General features: G+C 41.6%; 1 protein-coding gene across 1 annotated transcript in view; it reads right to left on the reverse strand.

Moving 5' to 3' along the window:
* Positions 1-13,293: 13,293 nt before the first annotated feature.
* Positions 13,294-23,839, reverse strand: part of ubac1 (UBA domain containing 1) — a 36,205-nt gene continuing 25,659 nt past the window's right edge. Inside the window, exon 7 of the mRNA XM_057325475.1 lies at positions 13,294-13,406. Coding sequence (XP_057181458.1) covers positions 13,294-13,406 — 113 coding nt within the window. The remainder of the gene's footprint in view (positions 13,407-23,839) is intronic.

Here is a 23,839-nt window from a genome sequence, read left to right on the forward strand (position 1 = left end):
CTACAACACGCGTTTCCTCTTCCTCTCCGCTGCGGTATCATGGTGAAATGGATCGCAGATGATCCGTGATCCATACGGATCGTGCTCTACGGTTCGGAATGCATGTGACCCGCAGATTAAATGTAAGTTTACTCATCATTGAGTAAGAGAGTAAAACGCGCTCTCGCTCGCTCTCTAGTTTCAGCTCCAACGCGCTCTCTCTCTCAAGTATCTGGACGAGTACAATATTAAAGCGGTTCCAGATAAACAATGACGCTCAAAACTGCTCCGTCACAGCTAATATTACAACAACATATCTTGGTATGTTAGTATGTAACTCACATACTGATCCGAATCAAAGCAACCTCCTCGTGGGTGATTTTATACGATCTTTCTCTCCAACGTCTCTCTGCTGGAAAGTATCTCCATAGATATCTATGAGAATCTCTGCTAAAAGCCTTAGTACCGCGGGTCCTAACGCGTCTCTGCTGGAAAGTCTTTAAAATATTAACACAGGTCCTAGCTCCTGCCTGACTTTTATCCTTCTTTTTAAACTTAAAATCCACAGACCTTTTATTTCATGTAATACATAAGACATCGCTCTTTCTACAGTCTTTCTAATGCCCGCAAAATCTCTTCCCTGCATCAACATGAGAACGACATATTTTTGTAATGTGGTGGCCACCGTCGTGTTTGGACTGAGCTATTCGTTGCAAATCTATAATACAACGCTAGTGGCCGCTGTTAATCAAAAACTGCGCCTTTAAAGGGATAGTTCTCCCCAAAATAAAAAATCTATCATCATCTACTCACCCTCAGGTTGTTCCAGACCTGTTAAAATGTATTTGTTCTGCTAAACACAAGATATTTAAAAGAATGTCAGTAACCGAGCATTGTCAGTATCCCCCATTGACTCCCATAGTTTGGAAAAATATGAGGGTGAGTAAATGATGACAGAATTTTCATTTTTTGGGGAACTATCACTTTAAGAGTAAAATGTAACTCTGAGTGGCTTTATATGGGCCTTGGAGTTTATCACAGTAGCCACCTTTCCACTACCGAGCCCAAAGCGAGCGTGCTAGTGCGTGCCAGGGCCAGTCGCGTTTCCACAGTCACTTCCGGGGGCTTGATCGTGCCTCACTGAGATAGAGGCGGAGAGGAGTGCCTGAGATTCCTAGAGATGACAGGGTTGCTAGCAGTATCTGGTGATTGACAGTGTCAAACGCTGCAGATAGGTCTAGCAGAATCAGGACCGAGAATTAAGATTCTGCCTTGGCTAGCCCCAGTGCTTCTGTGACTGATAACAGTGCAGTCTCAGTGGAGTGATTTGTTTTGAAGCCAGACTGCTTGTCATCCTGTAGTTTATTCTGGGATAGGTAGGAAGACACCTGGTTGAAAACTACCCTTTCAAGTGTTTTTGCAATAAATGGGAGGAGAGAGACAGGTCTGTAACTGTCGGAAGTAAAGGAGCCCAATGTGGGTTTCTTAAGTCAGTATGATGACAAAAATCCACCGTCATCCAATCATCATAAGAACATCCACACAACGTCAAATTATAACATCATTAGACATTGGTATTTTGTTGAGTGTTGGTTGTGTTGTAAATTAACAAAAATCCAACGACATCCCCAACATTTCAAGCCGATGTCAAATTAACATTAAATACTGACATTTAGTTAGTCGGAATGATGACCAAAATCCAACGTCTTCTAAATGTCATTATAAGAACATCCACACAAAGTCAAATTCTAACATCATTAGACGTTGATATTTTGTTGATTTTAAGGGTTGTTGAAAAGTAACCAAATTACAACATCAAGCCAACGTTTCTAACATATGTGACATTGCCATCAAATACTGACAATTAGACAGTAGATATGGTGACTAAAATCCAACATCTCCCTACTATCATAATGGTAATTCCAAAATCATTAGACATTGTGTTGGTTTTAGGTCATAGTATTAACTAACCAAAATACAAACTAAAGCAAACATTTCAAGGCAACTTCATCTTGATGTCAAACACTGACATTTAGTCTTCAGGTAAAGTGACAAAAATTCTACTTCAAGCCAATGTCTCAAACCAATTTACCAATTTACAAACGATGAGAGTGGACATAACGTAACGTCTCTAACCGATGTCAATTTACAGAGTACTTTTGTTTCTAAGATTATGTGGAAGTTTTTGTTTATTATATATTATATACTGTATATTGTTTAATATCATATTTGTAATTGTGGACAACCCCACTCTCCTATCAGGTACTGTCTTTGGAGGCAACATTTGTGCACAGGAACTTCACAAAAAAGACTGCAGACCAAATTCTGGGGTAATGTAATGGTTCGATCATCTAAAAAGAAACAGAGTGCACTTTGGTGATTATTTGTGAATAAGTGAATATTCAATAAATACATATATGATTCGCTTACTAGGACTAGCTGTTATAATCCCACTATTTTCAGCACAGTTGAATTGCCCAATAGGACATTTACTATGCCTTATGCATGACAGGGGGAATCAGTCAAGAATATGAATAGAGAAAAGGAGGTCTGAGGTTTCACTGGTTCGTCGGGTAGGCATCCTCTGTGTTTGGGGGATAAATGATTATAGAAATACATAGCATACTTAGCTTTCCTTGCCATTATCAGAGAGACATCTCATGAGTTGTGTGTCCCACTTTCATCACATCCATTATCCTGGGTGAAAGATGCCAATGCGATACATCATCAGTTGTGCACCTTAGCCTCATTGGGTGTTTCGGCCCCTCATCACAAGACACCCTCAGCCAAGGGAGGCCCACCACAGGTTGATCAGACCTGGGTGTGTGTCGCATTGTTACAAGGTCATCTGGCAGCCCATGCTGTGTCCATCCGCCTGAACCACAGCCATTTGCTTCTTCTTTCTGCACCACTGGCCAGTTCTTGATTATCCTCCACTGGACCTGTCTTCTGAGAGTGACCTATTTGTCAGCTATGGTGACCTCTGCATTTAAGTAGTAAACTCACGCACTGCAAGTCATGAACACATGTAAACCAACAGTCGGCAACCTTCTGGTCACAAGTCCGACTCTCTAACCATTAGGCCACGACTACCCACACCGTTAATGCGCGCTCAAGTGCCCCCGGTCCCGTATGGCATACCATTACAACACATTACCAAAAACAACGCAACCGTACGTGCCAACCCGTTGACTAAGGCTGTTATAGCCCCACTGACTCCGTTAATGCAAGCTCAGTGCCCCCCGTATGGCATACCAATACAACACAACACCATTTTATTACGTTGTCACTTGGCAGCCCATATTGCGTCCTTCAGTTTCAACCACTGCCAGTGGCTGCTTCTCTCAGAGACAGTGGCAAGTTCTTTGACTACCGTCCGTTGGGCCTGTCCTCTGATCCCCACTTTCTTAAGCAGCCTTGTAGTGGAATTGGAAACAAAACCCCTGCAGCCCACTTCCACCGGGAACACTTTCGCTGTCCATCCCCGATCTTCAGCCTCCGCTGCCAAGCTGGCATACCGGAGATTCTTTCTTTCAAATGCTTCATTAATGGCCTCTTCCCAAGGTACAGTCAACTCAACTATGAGGACTGTCCTACTGGAGCTGGACCACAGAACCATGTCCGGCCCCAGGTTGGTCGCTGCGATTTCCAAGGGTAAAGCAAGTCTGTGGTTTAAATCAACTCGCATTTCCCAATCCCTGGCTATACTCAGCAGACCTGAATCTGGGGTTAAGGGCTTGGCTTGGCCCCTGGGGGATGGCATTTGCTGCCACTCTCTTGGTCTCTACTGCTGCAGCCAAGCACTTTAATACTTGATTGTGGCGCCATGTGCATCTCCCCTGTTTTAAGCTCTTCTTACAACCCACAAGAATATGTTTGAGGTTTGCTGGAGCTGCACATAGGTGGCAGGCTGGATCCTGTCCACACCAAACATGCAGATTTGTTGGTGAGGGCAGCACATCATATGTAGCTCTTATGATAAAATTTATCATACTCCATAGCTCATACTCCATAGCTCACTCCAAGTGATTTTGCACCGGTCAATGCCTGCCCACCTCATCCAACGGCCTTGCTGGGCTTGAGAGACTGCTCTGGCGCATCTACTTGCTTCATCTTGACGCCAAACCTCCTCCACTACCAGGTGACGCTGTTCCTTTGGTGTCGCTTTTCGCCACGTGGGTGTGGTTGATGCCAAACCAAGTCCACCAAAGTTATGTTTGAGGGATGCCTTTGCATCTCCTACCGCTGTTGTTGGCTTCCATTTCCTTCCTGTCCTACTGTTGGAGCAGCATCTCTTACACAGGGCTCACAGGATTCTTTGAGCGTCATCTCTAACCTTGTTTTGGTGCATTTATATTCTTCCACAAGGCTTGAAATGGGAAGAGAGAGAGCTCCATTCCCATACAGCCCTATGTTGCTAAGGCATCTTGGTAGCCCAAGCCATTTCCTCACTTGTGTACTCAGAAATCTCTCCAGGTTATTGGCGTGAGACATCGTGAGCACATACATAGAAATTGGCCACATCAGGCGTGGCAACAAGCCAAATTGGAAGCACCAGAGTTTCAGTTTCCCAGGAAGAGCTGTATTATTGATTTTCTTGAGTCCACTGGCTGTCTCTTGCCTGAGTTGTTCCACCTGATCGGAGTCTTTAAGGTCTGCGTTGTACCACCGTCCAAGGCTTTTGATGGGCTTTTCCGTGACCGATGGTATGGGCTCACACATTATACAGAACCTGTCATTGGTAAGCCTGCCCTTAACAATAGAAATGCTGCAGGATTTGCTGGGTTTGACCTCCATTTGTGACCAACTAATGTTCTCCTGGAGCTTATCCAGCAGCCGCTTTGTAAATGCTTTGGTTGTTGTGATGGTTGTCATGTCATCCATGTATGCCCTGACTGGAGGTAGGCGCACCCCATTTTTCAAACGCTCTCCTACAACCACCCAACGCGATGCCCGGATTATTATTTCCATTGCCATTGTGAAAGCCAGTGGTGAAATTGTGCAACCTGCCATTATGCCAATCTCCAGCTGTTGCCACGCGGTGGTACTATCCTGTGTGGTAATACAGAATTGGAGATCCTGAAAATATGCCTTAATCACATTTGCTACCTGCTCTGGAACGTGGAACAAGTCAAAGGCTGTCCACAGCAGCTCATGTGGCACTGATCCAAAGGCATTGGGAAGATCTAGAAAAAACACATGCAGGTCTTTCTTCTCCTTTTTTGCCATTTGCAACTGGTGCCAGATGATGTTAGCATGTTCCAAACATCCAGAGAAACCCCCTATGCCTGCCTTCTGCACTGAAGTGTCAATGAAGTGTTTCTCTTCAGAAATCCTGAGAGTCTATTGGCAACGCTGAAGAAAAACCTTACCTTTCACATTCAAGAGGCTAATTTGGCGAAACTTGTCAATAGTTGAGGAGTTTTTCTCCTTGGGGATCAGTATGCCTCCTGCCCTTCTCAAGACCTTTGGTATCACCTGCTTTTTCCATGCCACAGCCATTAATCTCCAAAGGTACCTCAACACCCCAGGGGCTTTCTTGTAGAGCCTGTATGGTATACCGTTGGGTCCAGGAGCTGAAGTTGATCTTGCCCGTTTTAGTGGACTCTCAACTTCGCTCCATTTAGGGGGCCTTGTGTCCATCTGGTATTCTGGTAGCTGAATTGGTGGCATGTCCTCTGGAATGGAGATTGGCTCATGCCTCTGATTGTTTTTCCTGGTGTTCCTCAATATCTGTTATAGGTACTTTAAGGGTCCCAGTTTTCTCCTTGCTAAAGATACTACTGACGAACTTGTAAGGATCTTTGTAGAAAGCGGTCCTGGTTTGCTCCTTCTTATGTTGCTTTCTCAAGCTCTCTGCTCCTTGCAACGAGGCCAGGCGACTTTTACTATCGCCTTGCAGTGCCTCTAGGCCCTTCCTTTCCTCTTCTGTGGTCTTCTTCCACTGTTTCCTCAGGCTCCTCCTTTCTCTGACCAGTCTGTCGATTTCTTTTTGTCTCCTGGACTTAGGTCGGCCCATCGTCTCCTTCTGTGACCTTGGGTTCTTGCTTTTCACTCCAAATCTCTCCACCCCATAGGTGTAGATGATCCCCCCATCTTCTCCAGTTTTCTTTCGACATCTCCTTTTTGGCCTGCTAAAAGCTGGACGAGATCCGAGTCAATGGTTGCCCATTCTTTGTTGCAGGATTGAGGACAAAGTATCTGAGGTCTTCTTCCATCCATTTTCCTTTCTACTGCTTGCTGCGGCTGGGTAGTCTCCGGGTTGCTGATTGCTGGTAAATTTATGCCGGTGGGGTCTATTCCCTCCTGCCAGCAGTCTCTCCAGGCGGTCACCAGGTCTTTCCTTGGTTGTAAGCTGCCCTTTCACAGCAGTCACTGGTTTTAACCAGATTATTCAGACTCGCTTAATAGGACTATATTAATTTTGACTAGAAATGACATCAAAAGTGAAACTATTGTCACAAATGGCCATTGTCATTTCATTTCAGTCTTAAATACAATGAAGAACATAATCAGGGAGAACAGAAACAGGTGTGAACTAATGAAAAACCATAGGAACAAATGAGGGAACACAGGCAAACAGGAAAATACCAACTAAAAGTCCATAACTGATAAAAGATTGCTGATTCTTACTGGCATTTTTTCATATATTATTGTTTATTTTAAATAATGACAGTTTTACATTTTTTTTATTGCAAACTGTAAATCATCTGTAGAGGTTTTGTTGTGCAAGCAGGAAGTGCAGCTAGTAGCGCATTGCAATAGTCGAGTCTGGTCAGAACAAGAGCCTGGACTAGGACCTGCATAGGATGCTCGGATAGGAAAGGTCTAATTTTCCTGATATTGTAGAGGATGAATCTACAGGATCGAGTGGTGCTGGCAACCTGATCTGTGAAGTTTAGCTGATCATGGATCACCACTGCCAGGTTTCTGGCCGTTCTGGAAGATGTGATGGTTGATGAGCCCAGTTGAAAGAAGAAGTTGTGATGGATCTTAGGGTCGGATGGGATTGCAAGCAGTTCTGTTTTAGCAAGGTTCAGCTGCAGGTGATGGTCATTCATCCACTGCGAAATGTCGCTCAGGCATGCTGAAATGCTTGCAGAAACAGTCGGATCGTCAGGTTGAAATGACAGGTGGAGTTGTGTATCATCCGCATAGCAGTGATAGGAAAAGCCAGGTTTCCGAATGACAGAGCCAAGGGATGTCATGTATACAGATAAGAGCAACGGCCCAAGCACTGAGCCCTGAGGCACCCCTGTATCGAGAGGTTGGGACTCAGAGACCTCACCTCTCCAGGATACTCTAAATGAACTACCTGAGAGGTAAGACCTGAACCATTGTAGCACCATTCTGGAGACGCCCATAGCCTTGAGGGTCGACAGGAGGATGTGGTGGTTAACGGTGTCAAAGGCGGCAGATTTATCCAGTAAGAGGAGTACAGATGAGTTTGAGGTGGGTCTTGCCAGTCTCAGGGCTTCAATGACAGAGAGCAGCGCAGTCGCAGTGGAATGACCGTTCTTGAAACCTGACTGGTTGCCGTCCAGGAGGTTGTTCTGCGTGAGAAAGTATGAGAGCTGGTAACATATCACATGTTCAAGAGTTTTAGCAATGAAGGGAGGAATAGATACCGGTCTTTGGTATCTAACAGTGCAGGATTAAGAGTGGGTTCTTTCAGTAGTGGGGTAATACAGGCTTCTTTGAAGACTGCAGGAAATGTATCAGTGGTGGAGTTGATAATGTGGGTCAGAGTGGGAACAACCGATGGAGAGATGGCCTGGAGGAGATGAGTGGGGATGGGATCTAGCAGGCAGGTCATTGGGAGGTTCGAAGACATGATCTTGGAAACATCATCTTCAGATAGGAGGGAGAGAGAGGGTAGCGAGCATGTGTTGGGGGTTTTGGCATGATCAAGAGGTGGCGGCGCAGAGAACTGACTGCTGATGGTGGTAGTTTTCTTTACGAAGAAAGATGCAAAATCATCAGCTGTTAAGTCCGAAGCAGGTGAGGGGGAAGCTGACTGGGCCGAGAGCACAGTTTAAATACTCTACCTGGCGTTGGACACACCTTCAAAATCTCACAATAACAAGTGAAACCAGCACAAGAACAATCGCGACTTCGACACGTGACAAGGCGGTAGTAAACAAAGCAATGACACTGCGTTTAAACTCAACAAGACAATATTAATCAATTACACTTATCAATTACACTTCTGTTGACTTCTGCTGCAAAATGCTTCTTCCACTGACTGGTCTGAGAGCACAGTTTAAATACCCTACCTGGCGTTGGACACGCCTTCAAAATCTCACAATAACAAGCGAAACCAGCACGAGAACAAACGCGACTTCGACACGTGACACGGCGGTAGTAAACAAAGCAACGACACTGCGTTTAAACTCAATAAGACAATATTAATCAATTACACTTACGCGCTTCTGTTGACTTCTGCTGAAAAATGCTTCTCCCACTGACTGGGCCGAGAGCACAGTTTAAATACTCTACCTGGCATTGGACACGCCTTCAAAATCTCAATATTATTATAATGCTTTTATTTTGTATAGAGTATTTAGCTCGCTACATGCTAACCCGCCGTTAGCCATACAAGAGCAACTCGGTGATCAGGAATTACAACTGTCTACCCAGTGGGGTCCTATGTTTGACAACCACCATAAACGTCAAAGAAGAAGAAGGGTGCTTCTCAATCAGTTCCCTTGTTCAGTAGTCAGGGCACTGACCAGGGAGTCAGCCATTTTAAGGGCTGTCTCATTCGCAAAATCCTTCCAGTGCATTGATTACGTTCATTCCCTAAAAATTCCCTCAATGCATTGCAAAAGTCAGGGAGCATCGATGCTCACTATGTTCCCTTACCGGAAATCACGTGACATTTTATGAATTCGTTGAACCGAAATTGCACGAGTCAACTTAATAAACTTAATGAAACGCAACAGAACTTTTTCAAAGACAAATGTTTATATTATTTTATTTATAAACTAGTGCTGTCAATCGATTAAAAAAATTAATCGGATTAATCACACATTTTTTCTGTGATTAATCACGATTAATCGCACACAACAATTATATTTTAAAATATACTTTTACATTTTAATAATTTCACATTTAATCTTCAAATTGATGTAGAAACAACATATTTCTTTAACAGCATCATTTTATGAAAGCTAACATTTTGATATTAGTATTGTAACTGATGTCTCTATTAAATTGATTATTTTAACATTACATATAGCCATTCAACAGTATAATTGAGAGCTCATGTAGGAATTGAAGGACACTTTACAGTCTTTAATGCTAAATTATAAATTAAATGCAGAAGAATTCTCATTAAAGCTATAAAATCACATTGATTTCTTCTTTTATTTTGTTCTTTGATTAACATTAGTGACAGGAGTCACAGCAGCACGTTTAAGAACGTGGCCCCTTTAAGAGCTGTCTCAGTACGCAGATCTGACCGTCACCGCACTCCCATTTTCACAACTCTTTGCATTCATTTAAGATTTTATTTTACACTTTGAAGTCTGTGCTTAAGAAAATGCTAGACAAAACGGGCTTTCTGACATAATCTTGTGTGGTTTTATCCATTCAAGCACGAAAGAGAACTTAACACGGATGCGCTGTCTGACAGAGATTCACCGACGCAGCCTTCAGCCATGACTGTTTACACCAGACTGGACCTCGCGTTGCGTTTTGCCGCGTCCCACAGTTTAGAAGCTGTCTATCTTCATTGAACGCGTCAAAGCAACTGTTTAAATCGCGCTTAAGTGGTTTAAAAGCCTGTACACGAATAAGAGCGTGATTACATAATGTAACGCTAGACAAAGGATGTCAAAACAAACGGATGCTGCGTTAATTGCGATAAATATTTTCTCACGCGTTAATTTGAAAAAATTAATCGCATGCGTTAACGCGTTAACGTTGACAGCCCTAAAGTTTAAACTTTAAAATACAGTTGTCAATACGGCGAAGTCGACATGAGATGTAATACAACCAGGCAGCAAAATATCATTTCAAGGTTTAACTGCTGTACGACCCTGCTGTCAAAAGCATTACTAATATCATCTGAACTTGTAAGTTCAACCATCAACATACATGTTACAAGAAATAATCAACAACTCAGTTACTGCCAGTAAATGTGTGGATAATTGGAAATATTAATTGATTGTAAAACATTATCTTGGAGCATGATATGATTTTCCGCAGTGGACATCTGAAAGAAACAGCATATTTTAATAAGACCTTTGTCATTTAATGTCGCATAAATGCAAAATAAAATACAATATTTTGATTTGGATTTAGGCAAGGAATGTTATCACATTACAGAATGAAACAATATAATTATATATATTATATATACAGGTGCTGGTCATATAATTAGAATATCATCAAAAAGTTGATTTATTTCACTAATTCCATTCAAAAAGTGAAACTTGTATATTATATTCATTCATTACACACAGACTGATATATTTCAAATGTTTATTTCTTTTAATTTGATGATTATAACTGACAACTAATGAAAATCCCAAATTCAGTATCTCAGAAAATTAGAATATTACTTAAGACCAATACAAAGAAAGGATTTTTAGAAATCTTGGCCAACTGAAAAGTATGAACATGAAAAGTATGATATTCTAAATTATATGACAGCACTGTATATACACTCACCTAAAGGATTATTAGGAACACCATACTAATACGGTGTTTGACCCCCTTTCGCCTTCAGAACTGCCTTAATTCTACGTGGCATTGATTCAACAAGGTGCTGAAAGCATTCTTTAGAAATGTTGGCCCATATTGATAGGATAGCATCTTGCAGTTGATGGAGATTTGTGGGATGCACATCCAGGGCACGAAGCTCCCGTTCCACCACATCCCAAAGATGTTCTATCGGGTTGAGATCTGGTGACTGTGGGGGCCATTCTAGTACAGTGAACTCATTGTCATGTTCAAGAAACCAATTTGAAATGATTCGAGCTTTGTGACATGGTGCATTATCCTGCTGGAAGTAGCCATTAGAGGATGGGTACATGGTGGTCATAAAGGGATGGACATGGTCAGAAACAATGCTCAGGTAGGCCGTGGCATTTAAACGATGCCCAATTGGCACTAAGGGGCCTAAAGTGTGCCAAGAAAACATCCCCCACACCATTACACCACCACCACCAGCCTGCACAGTGGTAACAAGGCATGATGGATCCATGTTCTCATTCTGTTTACGCCAAATTCTGACTCTACCATTTGAATGTCTCAACAGAAATCGAGACTCATCAGACCAGGCAACATTTTTCCAGTCTTCAACTGTCCAATTTTGGTGAGCTCGTGCAAATTGTAGCCTCTTTTTCCTATTTGTAGTGGAGATGAGTGGTACCCGGTGGGGTCTTCTGCTGTTGTAGCCCATCTGCCTCAAGGTTGTGCGTGTTGTGGCTTCACAAATGCTTTGCTGCATACCTCGGTTGTAACGAGTGGTTATTTCAGTCAAAGTTGCTCTTCTATCAGCTTGAATCAGTCGGCCCATTCTCCTCTGACCTCTAGCATCAACAAGGCATTTTCGCCCACAGGACTGCCGCATACTGGATGTTTTTCCCTTTTCACACCATTCTTTGTAAACCCTAGAAATGGTTGTGCGTGAAAATCCCAGTAACTGAGCAGATTGTGAAATACTCAGACCGGCCCGTCTGGCACCAACAACCATGCCACGCTCAAAATTGCTTAAATCACCTTTCTTTCCCATTCTGACATTCAGTTTGGAGTTCAGGAGATTGTCTTGACCAGGACCACACCCCTAAATGCATTGAAGCAACTGCCATGTGATTGGTTGATTAGATAATTGCATTAATGAGAAATTGAACAGGTGTTCCTAATAATCCTTTAGGTGAGTGTATATATATATATATGACCTTGGACGTCACTATTGCTTTGTTAGAGATCGCTTGATATGCCCTGATAGAGTCATATCCATATCTGCCAACACTGTTGTTTTGTCCGGGAGTCTACCGTTTGTTTATTTATCATGAAAACTATAACATTTGAGTCGTGCGATTGCAGTGATCTTCTGTCCGGTTCGCGGGTCTTAAATGCTGACATGTACGGTCACATATCACTATAGAACACAACACCATACAACTATAGGCTATACAAACTATGCGAAAAGCCTTGCCATCACATCCGGGAAATAAGTCCGTAAATTTGAGTAAAATCACGTTACGTAACGTTACGTGTCTAACCAAATTCACAGAAGGCTCCAACTAAGTCAACTATGCAAGCTGCTATCCAATCATAGCAGTGGGCATTTACTTACAAGTCTTCGATGTGGCCCGCCCTTAAAAACCAAGCGTTTCTCCCGCCGGCCTCAAAACCAGGGTAGAAAATAGCCTATTACTTATTGATTTTGATGTTTTCGAATTTAAAAACGACGCGAACGTCATAAGTAGACATCAGACAATAGTATAAAACAATAAAAATGTCCAGTTCACTGCACCTTTAAATCATATTTGCGGATTCAATTTAGGGCTGTGTATTGGCAAGTGCCTCCCGATACGATACATATCATGATAGATGGGTCACGATACAATATATTGCTTTGTATTTCGATACAATACACATTTGCGATATATTGCAATACTTTAAATAGAAAATGTAAAAAGTAGAGCTAGAAATACAACATGCTGTGCACCACCGGGGGTTTTCTGTAAGGATAAGTGTAAAAACATCCCTTATCTCTGCAGAGTGGCCATGATGTGGACCTATAGATCAGAGGTTTGGGTTCCCAAACTGTGGATTGCGTCCCTCAAGTGGGTAGCACAGGGGAATAAGGTGGGTCACGAAAGTCACTTGGCTGTTGTGGTGCATTACAGTTAAAACAATGAACATGGGCAGCATAAAACCCCTGCTTCATCCGTGCTGTAAATGTGCTGGTGTCACATCTATGAAAGTACAATAAATGTCATTGTTACTTTTCTTAATAAACTCTTTTGTCTAATGCACTGCAGTAGCCAAGTGACTTGCGAAGCCTACAAAAAGCATTATTTTATATAACTCATTACTCCATGACTTATTTTTAAAACCAAAGCACACCCACACATCAGCTCTGAGAGCTCAAAGTGTTCTTATATTTTTTGCCATGCTCGCTTCCACTTACTTTTGGCCGTATGTATATGACATGATTAAAAAATATATATCGATAGTAGAGGTATCACTATCAATACACTATCGATAAACAAATATTGCAATAGTTACATGTATCGATATTTTTGCACAGCCCTAATTAAATGAATGCTGATTAAAAAAATTAAATTGCTGTATTTACTGGTTTAAGCGCAGAGCCTTCACAGCACGACTCTCAGGGAAACCCATCTCAGTCAGCTGCTGCAGGGCTGTTTCATCCACTCGGTCCTCCTCATCCTCATCCAGCATAGCTAACAAAGGAGAGATACACAGAATATTTGCACACTATCAAAAAGCAAAATATTATGTCCCATCCTGGACATTGACTATTCTTATATGTTCAGTGTGCACTGTCCTGCGCATAAACTGTAAAAGATTATGCACTGTTAACTTTTAAAATTTTAAAATTTAACTAACAGTTAAATACGTTCAGCTTAGTTTTTTGTTTCTGCTCTATTGACTTTATTCAGTTTGATTGAGTTTTTATTACTTTCTGTAACTTAAGGCATTTCAATTAAGTTCACAGAACTTAATTCTGTGTTTTAAATGAAAAAGTAAAAAAATGTGGCTCCTTTGCGCATGGGGCGATTCACACTTCGCGTCTAAAACCAGGCGGAAAATGCTAGCCACACTGTGCCCAGGACTTTTCGCTCTCCTGGCGTCTGTCATTGCTAAGTTATTTACTTCCACAGTCTATTAATTTGTACAGGAAAACACTGTAATCGTAATGTTTAAAGTGTTGTCAGGTGGTAATTAAAGGGGGCATGCAATGGTGTTTCATGCATTCTGACTTATTTACAATGTTAAACGTGCGGTCTTCTCATGCTTGACATGGTCAAAAAATGAGTTGGGCATATGATGTAGTATTTCTGTGCTCGATACACTCCCACAGCGTTTGTATAGGTTTCGGATAGTTTTTTTCGAACATGAAAATCCGTTTCAACTTTTAACAACTTTTCTTAGTCTCTTATTGGGCAATTCTCGGCAAGGTGAAAGAAATAGCCCGCCCACGCGTCAACCGACAAGCGAGACCAGCTTACCATCAAGTATTGCTGCGCTGTGTCAATATTGGCTGCGCTGTGGGCCTGCAGCTGCAGCTAGTTAATCTTGCGTCAATCTTCTGTGTTTTGTTGGCAATGGCTGGGCACATGCTTTAGTTCCGCCCCCACCATCCCCCCCACACACGTCATATGTTTTCGGAAATAATAGTACAGCTGTATATGTCTTTTATAAATGTGATCAAACTAAAGACGGAAGGGTGCAATACTATTCTTTAAGGATTCAAGATTAACATGAGATATTCAGAATCTATCGGAGTTATGGCCACTTTAAAGCAAAATAAAATTTTGGCTTTAATTTAATTTAATTACGGCTGAAATTAGCCGTAAAAATTAACTTGTCACATTCTTAAGGGACGTAATGTTAAAAGAGATGGCGCAAGCAACCGTGATGATGGAAGATGTTAATTCTGTAAGTTATATTACCAAAGACTAAAGTACCACTGCGATAGACTCTGTATGTAATTGATTTTATTCTACGTTGAGGACACTTTATAAAACCTACAGAGAATGGGACCCGACGGCCTTCACAACATGAGGCATCATAACTTGGAAATTCAAACAGAAAAGCCTCTATAACGGTCATCTGACAGACAGACAGGTGCTTGGCCAAATGAAAGCATTATAAATGTATTTTTATTTGTCGATTTATCCATGTGCTGTTATATTGAAATAGATTTAAGTTATTTTGTTTTGTGTTCTTTAATTTTTAAATACCTCTATTTGTAATTTTACATATCCCTGTTGGTTAATTTCATTCACTTCAGACAAAACGACCATGTTTACGACATAACTGTGAGTTAGGCACAATAAGCTGTGAAAAAGTTTGAAAAAATTTTGACACTTTAGAAATCGATCCTTGATATGTCAATTGCAGTTAGCGCGCGTGCGCATGAGTGCGTGTGTGTGACGCGCAGGAGTGGAAGCGGAGGTCTGATTAGATGATTTGCCGAAACAACACAACGTTATCGATCTTTATGTCACAGTTTAAAATTTGTGTATGTCATTTTTGTAACAGACTTAAAAGCTGCCCCCAGCAACAGGCTTTATAAACTTCTTCAACTCTTCATCCTGCCGACTGTTTGCTTGCTACTCTCCAACGTGACGTCTCCACTCCGGCAACCACACTCCAAGACCCGCCCCATTTTACTTCTGATTGGCTAGTAATAGGGATGCTCATTTCGGTTAATTCCCCTACCCGAGAAGCGACACTCGTTATCCGAACATCATTTGTTAACCGATAAGATTTTAATAATAAATTGGAATTAAAAAAATACATGCTGCGTCTCATTTCGAAGGCTGCGTCCTCCGGAGGTCGCGTTTGTCCACCGCATACGCCTTCGCATGCGACATACGGAGGACGCAGACTTCGAAATGAGAACAAAGCTACAGTTGACGAGGGTCTGTGACATGTTAAACATTTTTTTCACAGATTTGTCATGGCTCTGCTTCATTTAGTCATGTTTTTCTTGGTCCTGTAGCAGAGCCATGACAAAGCTTTTGGTTATGTGTGGAGAGAAACATATTATTGTCCTTTTGACAATAGTATACGTTCTCTCCAGTGTCTCGTCATTGGCCCCGCCCCTCTTGTTTCCTTGTTACCTTTCCCTGAGTGTTTTATTACCCACACCTGCCCTGTGTCGTTATCCCTCGTTTGTCTTATCTATATATACCCTCTTGTTTCTTTGTCCTGTGCTCGTGGATTGTACTGCGTTGTGTATGTTCCTGTTCCTGTCCGTGCCAGTGTTCCGTTGAAAGCCCTTGTCAAGTCAAGTTTTTTGTAAGTTTATTAGTAATGTTTGTGTGGTATTGTTCTTTTATCTGGTCTTAGTGGTTTTTTTTGTCCAGTTAACTTTATTGTCTAGTTTTTGGTTTTCCCCATCGCGGGTCTTTGTTTTGTGTTTTGATTACTTTAATAAACGTTATCTGTTACCCCTTCACCACCGCCTGCCTGCGCTTGGGTTCTTCCACGTATTCCATGACAAGATTAATTTAAACATGCAAACAGCAGCATAACGAATACATCAATAACAGCACCTGCATTCACATATCACATTTTCACGAACCTGCGGCGTTTTGGACAATGGAGAAAAATTAAAATAATAAAAATCCAAAGCATAAAATAAACAGGCAAGAAAAAAACAGAATTAATTAACAAATGATGACAAAACAAAAACACAGAAGAACCGGTAAAGTTTATTTCCATCAGAAAGTTTTTTCATCAAATAAAAATAGCAGGCCTACCTCAATCCAAAGCTTGGAGTTTTTATTTAATAAAGTAACATGTTTACATGTTGTGGTGACAGTCTGGAGCTTGTTGACAATTAGACCCGCGGCAGATAACACCCTTTCAGATGGCACGGATGTCGCGGGAATGTAGAAATAACGCCTCGGGAAGCGCGTCACATTTGCNTCCAGCCGGCGTCCAGTCCGGTGGTCCAGCCGGGTCCAGCCGGCGTCCAGTCCGGTGGTCCAGTCCGGTGCGTCCAGCCGGCGTCCAGCCGGCATCCAGTCCGGTGTCCAAGTCCGATGTCCAGTCCGGTGTCCAGTCCGGCGCCCCAGCCGGTACAGCAGCCGGCGTCAAGCCCTGTCCAGCCGGCCTTCCAGCCGGCGTCAAGCCCTGTCCAGCCGGCTTCCAGCCGGCGTCAACCGCCAGTTCCAGCCGGCCCTAGTCCGGCAGCCAAGCAGGCCCGGGGAGACCCCAGGGTCAAAGACTGTTCCCCCCAGGCTCCTCCTAAGTCCCCCAGGACTCCGCGCCCTCGAGCGCAGCCGGGACTGGGACTTCTCCCCACCCCCATGGACTGCCCCCTATGGGCCCTGTTTGGCCCCACCCCCCTCCCATGTTTGTTATTTTTATGTCCACCCCAGTCCCTTGTTATTGTTGTCTTGTCTGCCTTGATTTTGTTTTCTTTGTTTTGCTTGTCCTGTCTGTCTCCCAGTCTGTCTTGTCTCGTCCGTCTACCCCTTGGTGAGCACCTGGAGGTGCTCATTAAAGGGGGGGCTTCTGTCATGGCTCTGCTTCATTTAGTCATGTTTTTCTTGGTCCTGTAGCAGAGCCATGACAAAGCTTTTGGTTATGTGTGGAGAGAAACATATTATTGTCCTTTTGACAATAGTATACGTTCTCTCCAGTGTCTCGTCATTGGCCCCGCCCCTCTTGTTTCCATGTTACCTTTCCCTGAGTGTTTTATTACCCACACCTGCCCTGTGTCGTTATCCCTCGTTTGTCTTATCTATATATACCCTCTTGTTTCTTTGTCCTGTGCTCGTGGATTGTACTGCGTTGTGTATGTTCCTGTTCCTGTCCGTGCCAGTGTTCCGTTGAAAGCCCTTGTCAAGTCAAGTTTTTTGTAAGTTTATTAGTAATGTTTGTGTGGTATTGTTCTTTTATCTGGTCTTAGTGGTTTTTTTTGTCCAGTTAACTTTATTGTCTAGTTTTTGGTTTTCCCCATCGCGGGTCTTTGTTTTGTGTTTTGATTACTTTAATAAACGTTATCTGTTACCCCTTCACCACCGCCTGCCTGCGCTTGGGTTCTTCCACGTATTCCATGACAAGATTAATTTAAACATGCAAACAGCAGCATAACGAATACATCAATAACAGCACCTGCATTCACATATCACATTTTCACGAACCTGCGGCGTTTTGGACAATGGAGAAAAATTAAAATAATAAAAATCCAAAGCATAAAATAAACAGGCAAGAAAAAAACAGAATTAATTAACAAATGATGACAAAACAAAAACACAGAAGAACCGGTAAAGTTTATTTCCATCAGAAAGTTTTTTCATCAAATAAAAATAGCAGGCCTACCTCAATCCAAAGCTTGGAGTTTTTATTTAATAAAGTAACATGTTTACATGTTGTGGTGACAGTCTGGAGCTTGTTGACAATTAGACCCGCGGCAGATAACACCCTTTCAGATGGCACGGATGTCGCGGGAATGTAGAAATAACGCCTCGGGAAGCGCGTCACATTTGCTTTCCACCAGCCAGTTTTAGCTAAACATATATAAATCTGATCTGCTATACCACCCAAAATATAAACATTATTTTTTACTTCTTCATATTTCACATTCTTATTTTACGTCACGTAAGGCAGGGAAACCACCGGTCGTGCCATTTTCTTTTCCTTTCCTAAGCTCACGGGTAGCCGATGCTAAGCATCCATGAGATAAGTTTATGTAAAGGATAAATTGATGGCTAGCACCGAAATTCCCTTGCAGGAGCTCCGCTATTAGCTTTTCAGAGCCGTAGACACGCCGGGAAGACAGAGAATGTCACAGCTCATTGCAAGCGTGATTGTCTCGTGTCTACATTTAAAACAAAGAACTTGAGCTTGAGCAAGGCTGCCAGTGGCACTCCGTTTGGAGGAGTAAAGCCCTGACAAATGTGGCCTCAACAATCAGATGAATTACACGTGTCCTGTTTCGTCAAGTGACTTGCGTGATCGGATTTTAATCTGTCTCGAAAATGTTTCAGAGGGCATTTACACCTATTCGCACGCGTTTGCATGCTCCGTGAGTTAATGCTTAGCATGTTTTTCTTTCACCATACAGAAAACTAAAAGCATGTTATTTAAAAACGTATTATTAAATTATTTTTATTATTAAAAAAATATTATTAATATTATTAAACTTAAAATAAACATACCTTTTAAATCGTTTAACTGATAGTATTAACCGGTCAAATTTTAAACGATCGGTTAACAGTTAAACGGTCAATATGAGCATCCCTAGCTAGTAATGTTTGTTTGGTTGAGAGTGATAGCTGTGTTCCTCTCATACCATTGGTATGTGAACTTAGGAACTCAAACTGATATCAAGAAGCTTTCTTAAATGTAATATTCTTTTTTAAGTAAATATTTTTTTCCGCAGCCAAACGCCGCAAGCCGGAGATCCGGCACGGTGCTGGAAAACTTTAAGCCCTGCTAATGTAAAATGGAATATTTTGAAAATGAACGGAGGTCTGACAGATTTGGAACAACATGAGGGTGAGTAATTAATGAATGTGTGAACTGTCCCTTTAATTGTTATCCACTGTATGATAAGTGAAGTTTCTCTTGTTTTCTTGATTTTTATACAAACATGAAATATGGGTGGGATGGGATAAACAGAAGTGCCAGCGCGGGACTATTTAATGGACATTTTGCATTCTTCTTTCACGTGGTCAAACTGTGGTAAGTTATTTACTTTGACAGTCTTGCAGTATGTAAAGAAATTATTGTGTAATTGCAATGTTTTAAGTGTATGTCAAATTAGTCACTAAATGGCCACATCTCATTTTGAAGGTTCACTAGCAATGTCAATAACACCCGATGTACTTGTTACATGGTAAGAAGAATGCCATCTCTGCTAATATTATTTTGTTTCGTTCTTATTCTGAGTCACTGTAGCCACCCCGACCCAGTCTGTATCCAGATCAGATGGTCACTGTAGTCACCGGGACATCCAGACAAGATGGTGGATCAGCACCAAGAGACAACCTCTACAGCCCTGAATGTCAGCAGAGACCATGTCAAGATGACAAATGTCCAGTGAAGGCCTCATCAACTATACGGCCATTGGTACAAAATCTCAGCAAAGACCACAATGAACCACACCATGTTGGTTCGTCTGAGGAGCATTGGCCCCCGAACCTGGTTTCTACCAATGTTTTTTCACAATTTTTCTTAGTCAATTTTTTGGGAATATTAACGACTTGATTGCACAGACACAATTTGAAGAGAAATGAGCTGGATGATGATTATTACATCACTGAATCAATGATGAACTGTCTTTAACTGAAATATCTGTTTACTTTTGTCATCTTTTTAGAGCTGCTTTACAGCATAACTGAATTTTGTTTGCAATATCTACACACTATTTTCCTGTTTAACAGTGTAAAGCTGCTTGGACACAATCTGTATTGTATTAAGCGCTATATCCACTGCCCGTCCAAAAAAAGTGACCACATGGATTTAACTAAGCAAATAGGTAGGAGCTTCCCATTGGATTGGAGGTCTAGGAGGTCTAGGTTCAGTAACGTTATGTGCCCAAAGAGCTCAGCTGACTACCTGAATATACTGAATGACCAGGTTATTCCATCAATGGTTTCTTTCTACCCTGATGGCACGGGCCTGTTCCAAGATGACAATGCCAGGATTCATCAGGCTCGAATTGTGAAAGAGTGGTTCAGAGAGCATGAGACATCATTTTCACACATGGATTGGCCACCAAAGAGTCCAGACCTTAACCCCATTGAAAAACGTTGGGATGTGCTGGAGAAAACTTTGCGCAGCGGTCTGACTTTCCCATCACCAATACAAGATCTTGCCGAAAAATTTATGCAACTCTGGACGGGAAAAAATGGACATTCTGGACTTTGCAGAAGCTTACAGAAATGATGCCACAGCGAATGCGTCCCGTAATCAAAGCTAAAGGCGGTCCAACGAAATATTAGAGTGTGTAACTTTTTTTGGACGGGCAGTGTATAAATAGGGGTGAGTTGACTTGATTAGAAAATTCTTCATAGAAATGTTTTTGTGCAGTCTGTTTTTAACAATTTTGTATTTTTAAGAATTGTATAAGTAGCCTACAATTTTAAATTTTAAATAAATTGTATTTACACATACAGTATCTCACAGAAGTGAGTACACCCCTAGAATTTTTGTAAATATTTTATTATATCTTTTCATGTGACAACACTGAAGAAATGACACTTTGCTATAATGTAAAGTAGTGAGTGTACAGCTTGTATAACAATGTCAATTTGCTGTCCCCTCAAAATAACTCAACACACAGCCATTAAAGGGCACATATTTAGCAAAATTCATTTTTATAATGTGTTAAAACATTAATACTGTACGTGTCCACAGTGTCTGTAAACAAGCAGTCTAAACAGTAAAAAATGTGCTCACTCCTTTTTTAATAATTTGCGTAATTCAAAAACTCTGTTTGCAAAGATTTGAATTCTGCCGTTAATGTCGTCACTCAACAGCAAAGCCCACCCAGCAGTGGTGACGATCTGCCCTATTTGCTTAGACACAGTCCCATGTGGGAAGTACAACAGTCGCCATTGTTAGATCGTCACTGGAGCTACACAATGTCTGCGCCACAGAGGCACTACAGTTGTTCTGTATTAGGATGTACCGACCGGCATAACTGTCTCCATAGACTCCCGCAAGCTGAGTTACAGAGAACCGCATGGTTAAATTTCATTTATGAAGGCAATGTCCTGCTGAGAATCGGTAAAGTATTTCACGTTTCCGCCAATCATTTCACGCCAGGCTGCTTCACAAATGAGGGCCAGTACAACTCTGGACTTTCAACAAGGTTGCAACTGAAACCAGGAGCAATACCAACACTTCGTGCCCAGTCCTCATATCCAACAGAAGCAGTAACGTTAAGTATCACACCTCATATTGTTGCTGATTAGTCTTTCAAAATTGCCACTCTTAATGTGCTTGTTATCGTACTATATTGGTCATGTTGCCAATGTCCAAATTGGGCCCAATTAGCCATTTTCCCTCCCCGGTGTCATGTGATTCTTTAGTGTTACAAGGTCTCAGGTGTGAATGGGTAGCAGGTGTGTTAAATTTGGTGTTATCGCTCTCACTCTCTCATACTGGTCACTGGAAGTTCAACATGGCAAAGAACTCTCTGAGGATCTGAAAAAAGAATTGTTGTTCTACATAAAGATGGCCTAGGCTATAAGAAGATTGCCAAGACCCTGAAACTGAGCTGCAGCACGGTGGCCAAGACCATACAGCGGTTTAACAGGCCAGGTTCCACTCAGAACAGGCCTCGCCATGGTCGATCAAAGAAGTTGAGTGCACGTTCCATTTCCAGAGGTTGTCTTTGAAATGATAAGAGTATCTCTGGGGAATCAGCATATTCAGTTCACCGTACGGCGGCCTGCTTGTGAGTAAAAAACAGCGTTTCAAAAACCTGCCACTGTTATCAACTCTTTGGATATACAAACACGAATGGTTGATCTGAAAATAAGCACATGGTTACAAAGACAGAGGCAGTGCATGCGCTGTGTGACAGAATTTAGCCAAAATCTTCGCTCTTTAAGGTGTGTGAGGTTATGAAAAAGAACTGACAACGGCTTTATTGGGCAATAAGCCCAATAAAGTATGTAATGTGCAGAGAGTAAAATCGAAATGGGTCAGAAGTTGCAACTTTGGCTGCCTTCACGTGCTCTCGGAAATTCGATAATTCCCACTTCAACCCGGAAATAATTCATGGAAAAGTGCTCTTTTAATGTTAAAAGATACTTGTAATGTTTTAATGCTACTAAATCATTAGTAACATTAATGTTACTAAATACTTTTAATGTTAGTAAATCCAGACGTTACTTTCGCGTTTGTAGTGGGAAATTTGTTTGTAGCGAGGTTTCTTGAACGCAGTATTAAAACAATGTGATGACATCATCAAGCGCCACAGTTTCACAAAATCCTAGCAGAAACACCAAGCATGATACCTCATTCTATAATATTTCTATGACTAAATGACTGATAGAGACCCATCTCCTACCAGCCAATTGCTGTGGGCATAGTCAGTAAGCTTGCTGACATCATCCATAGCAACGAGGTCAACCCCGCCCTTTCTCTCAATAGAGTCTGGCTGCAGACGATGCACTCTCAGCCGTGCATGCGCACACGGACACATGCACTCTCAGCCGTGCATGCGCACACGGACACATGCACTCTCAGCCGCATATGCGCACTCGGACACATTAACTTTCAGCCGCGCCTGCACACTTGGACACATGCACTGTCTGACAGATGCGTGTTTTAGGTGCACGCACAGGCCACTTGCAAGCACTTTTATTCATTTCGTACAAGATTAAGTTGACGTAAAAGTGTTGTTTTTAATTATTAGGTAAATGTTATTGAAAACGATCCTGAAATGTAACGTTATCCGATATATCTCGCAGGCACAGGCTGCTCGACGTTGTTAGAGGGAGGGTTCAGCGACCTCTTACGAAATTTTGTAAGTATATTTATTTAATTCATAAAATATTAGGTAAGTGTAAAAGTTTTATTTTAATTCATGAGACAATGTTATAGAAAGCTATCCGGATATCTATCTAATATTTCACGTCTGTGCTAATTGGGTACTTTTTCCATCAACAGTAACTAAATTAGTGAAGAACTATCTAAATTAATTTTCTTTTAGACGGTTAAAATATTGAGTGTTTTACTGGCTTTGTGTTTTGGGCAGTTGTTTTGAAAAGTGACAGGGAAGTTTTCATAAGACTTGCTCTAATTAATTATTGTTTAGACGAAGTGTTACTTAACATGATTTAATATGAAGTGGGAATCTTTAGAAGTCATTTTAATATTGTTAACAATGATTCTTTAAATTGAGATATACATGGAATACGACAAATATGTAAAGAATATAATACACATCAGAATGATTTTCATTTCTGTCTTTTCAATTAATGCTACAGATGCAGTTCAGGATGTTCAGGCTGACTGGAAAGTGCATATAAAAATGCAATCATTTTACAATGTAAGATTAGTGTATTTTAAAATGATTACAATGTGTCTGTTTCTGTTCAAGACATATTGCAAACGTACTGTCGCACACACTATCAAACTCTCTCTTATACACTATATAAAAAAAAAAAAAAAA

Source organism: Triplophysa rosa, linkage group LG2 (assembly GCF_024868665.1).
Source record: "Triplophysa rosa linkage group LG2, Trosa_1v2, whole genome shotgun sequence".
Classification (NCBI taxonomy): domain Eukaryota; kingdom Metazoa; phylum Chordata; class Actinopteri; order Cypriniformes; family Nemacheilidae; genus Triplophysa; species Triplophysa rosa.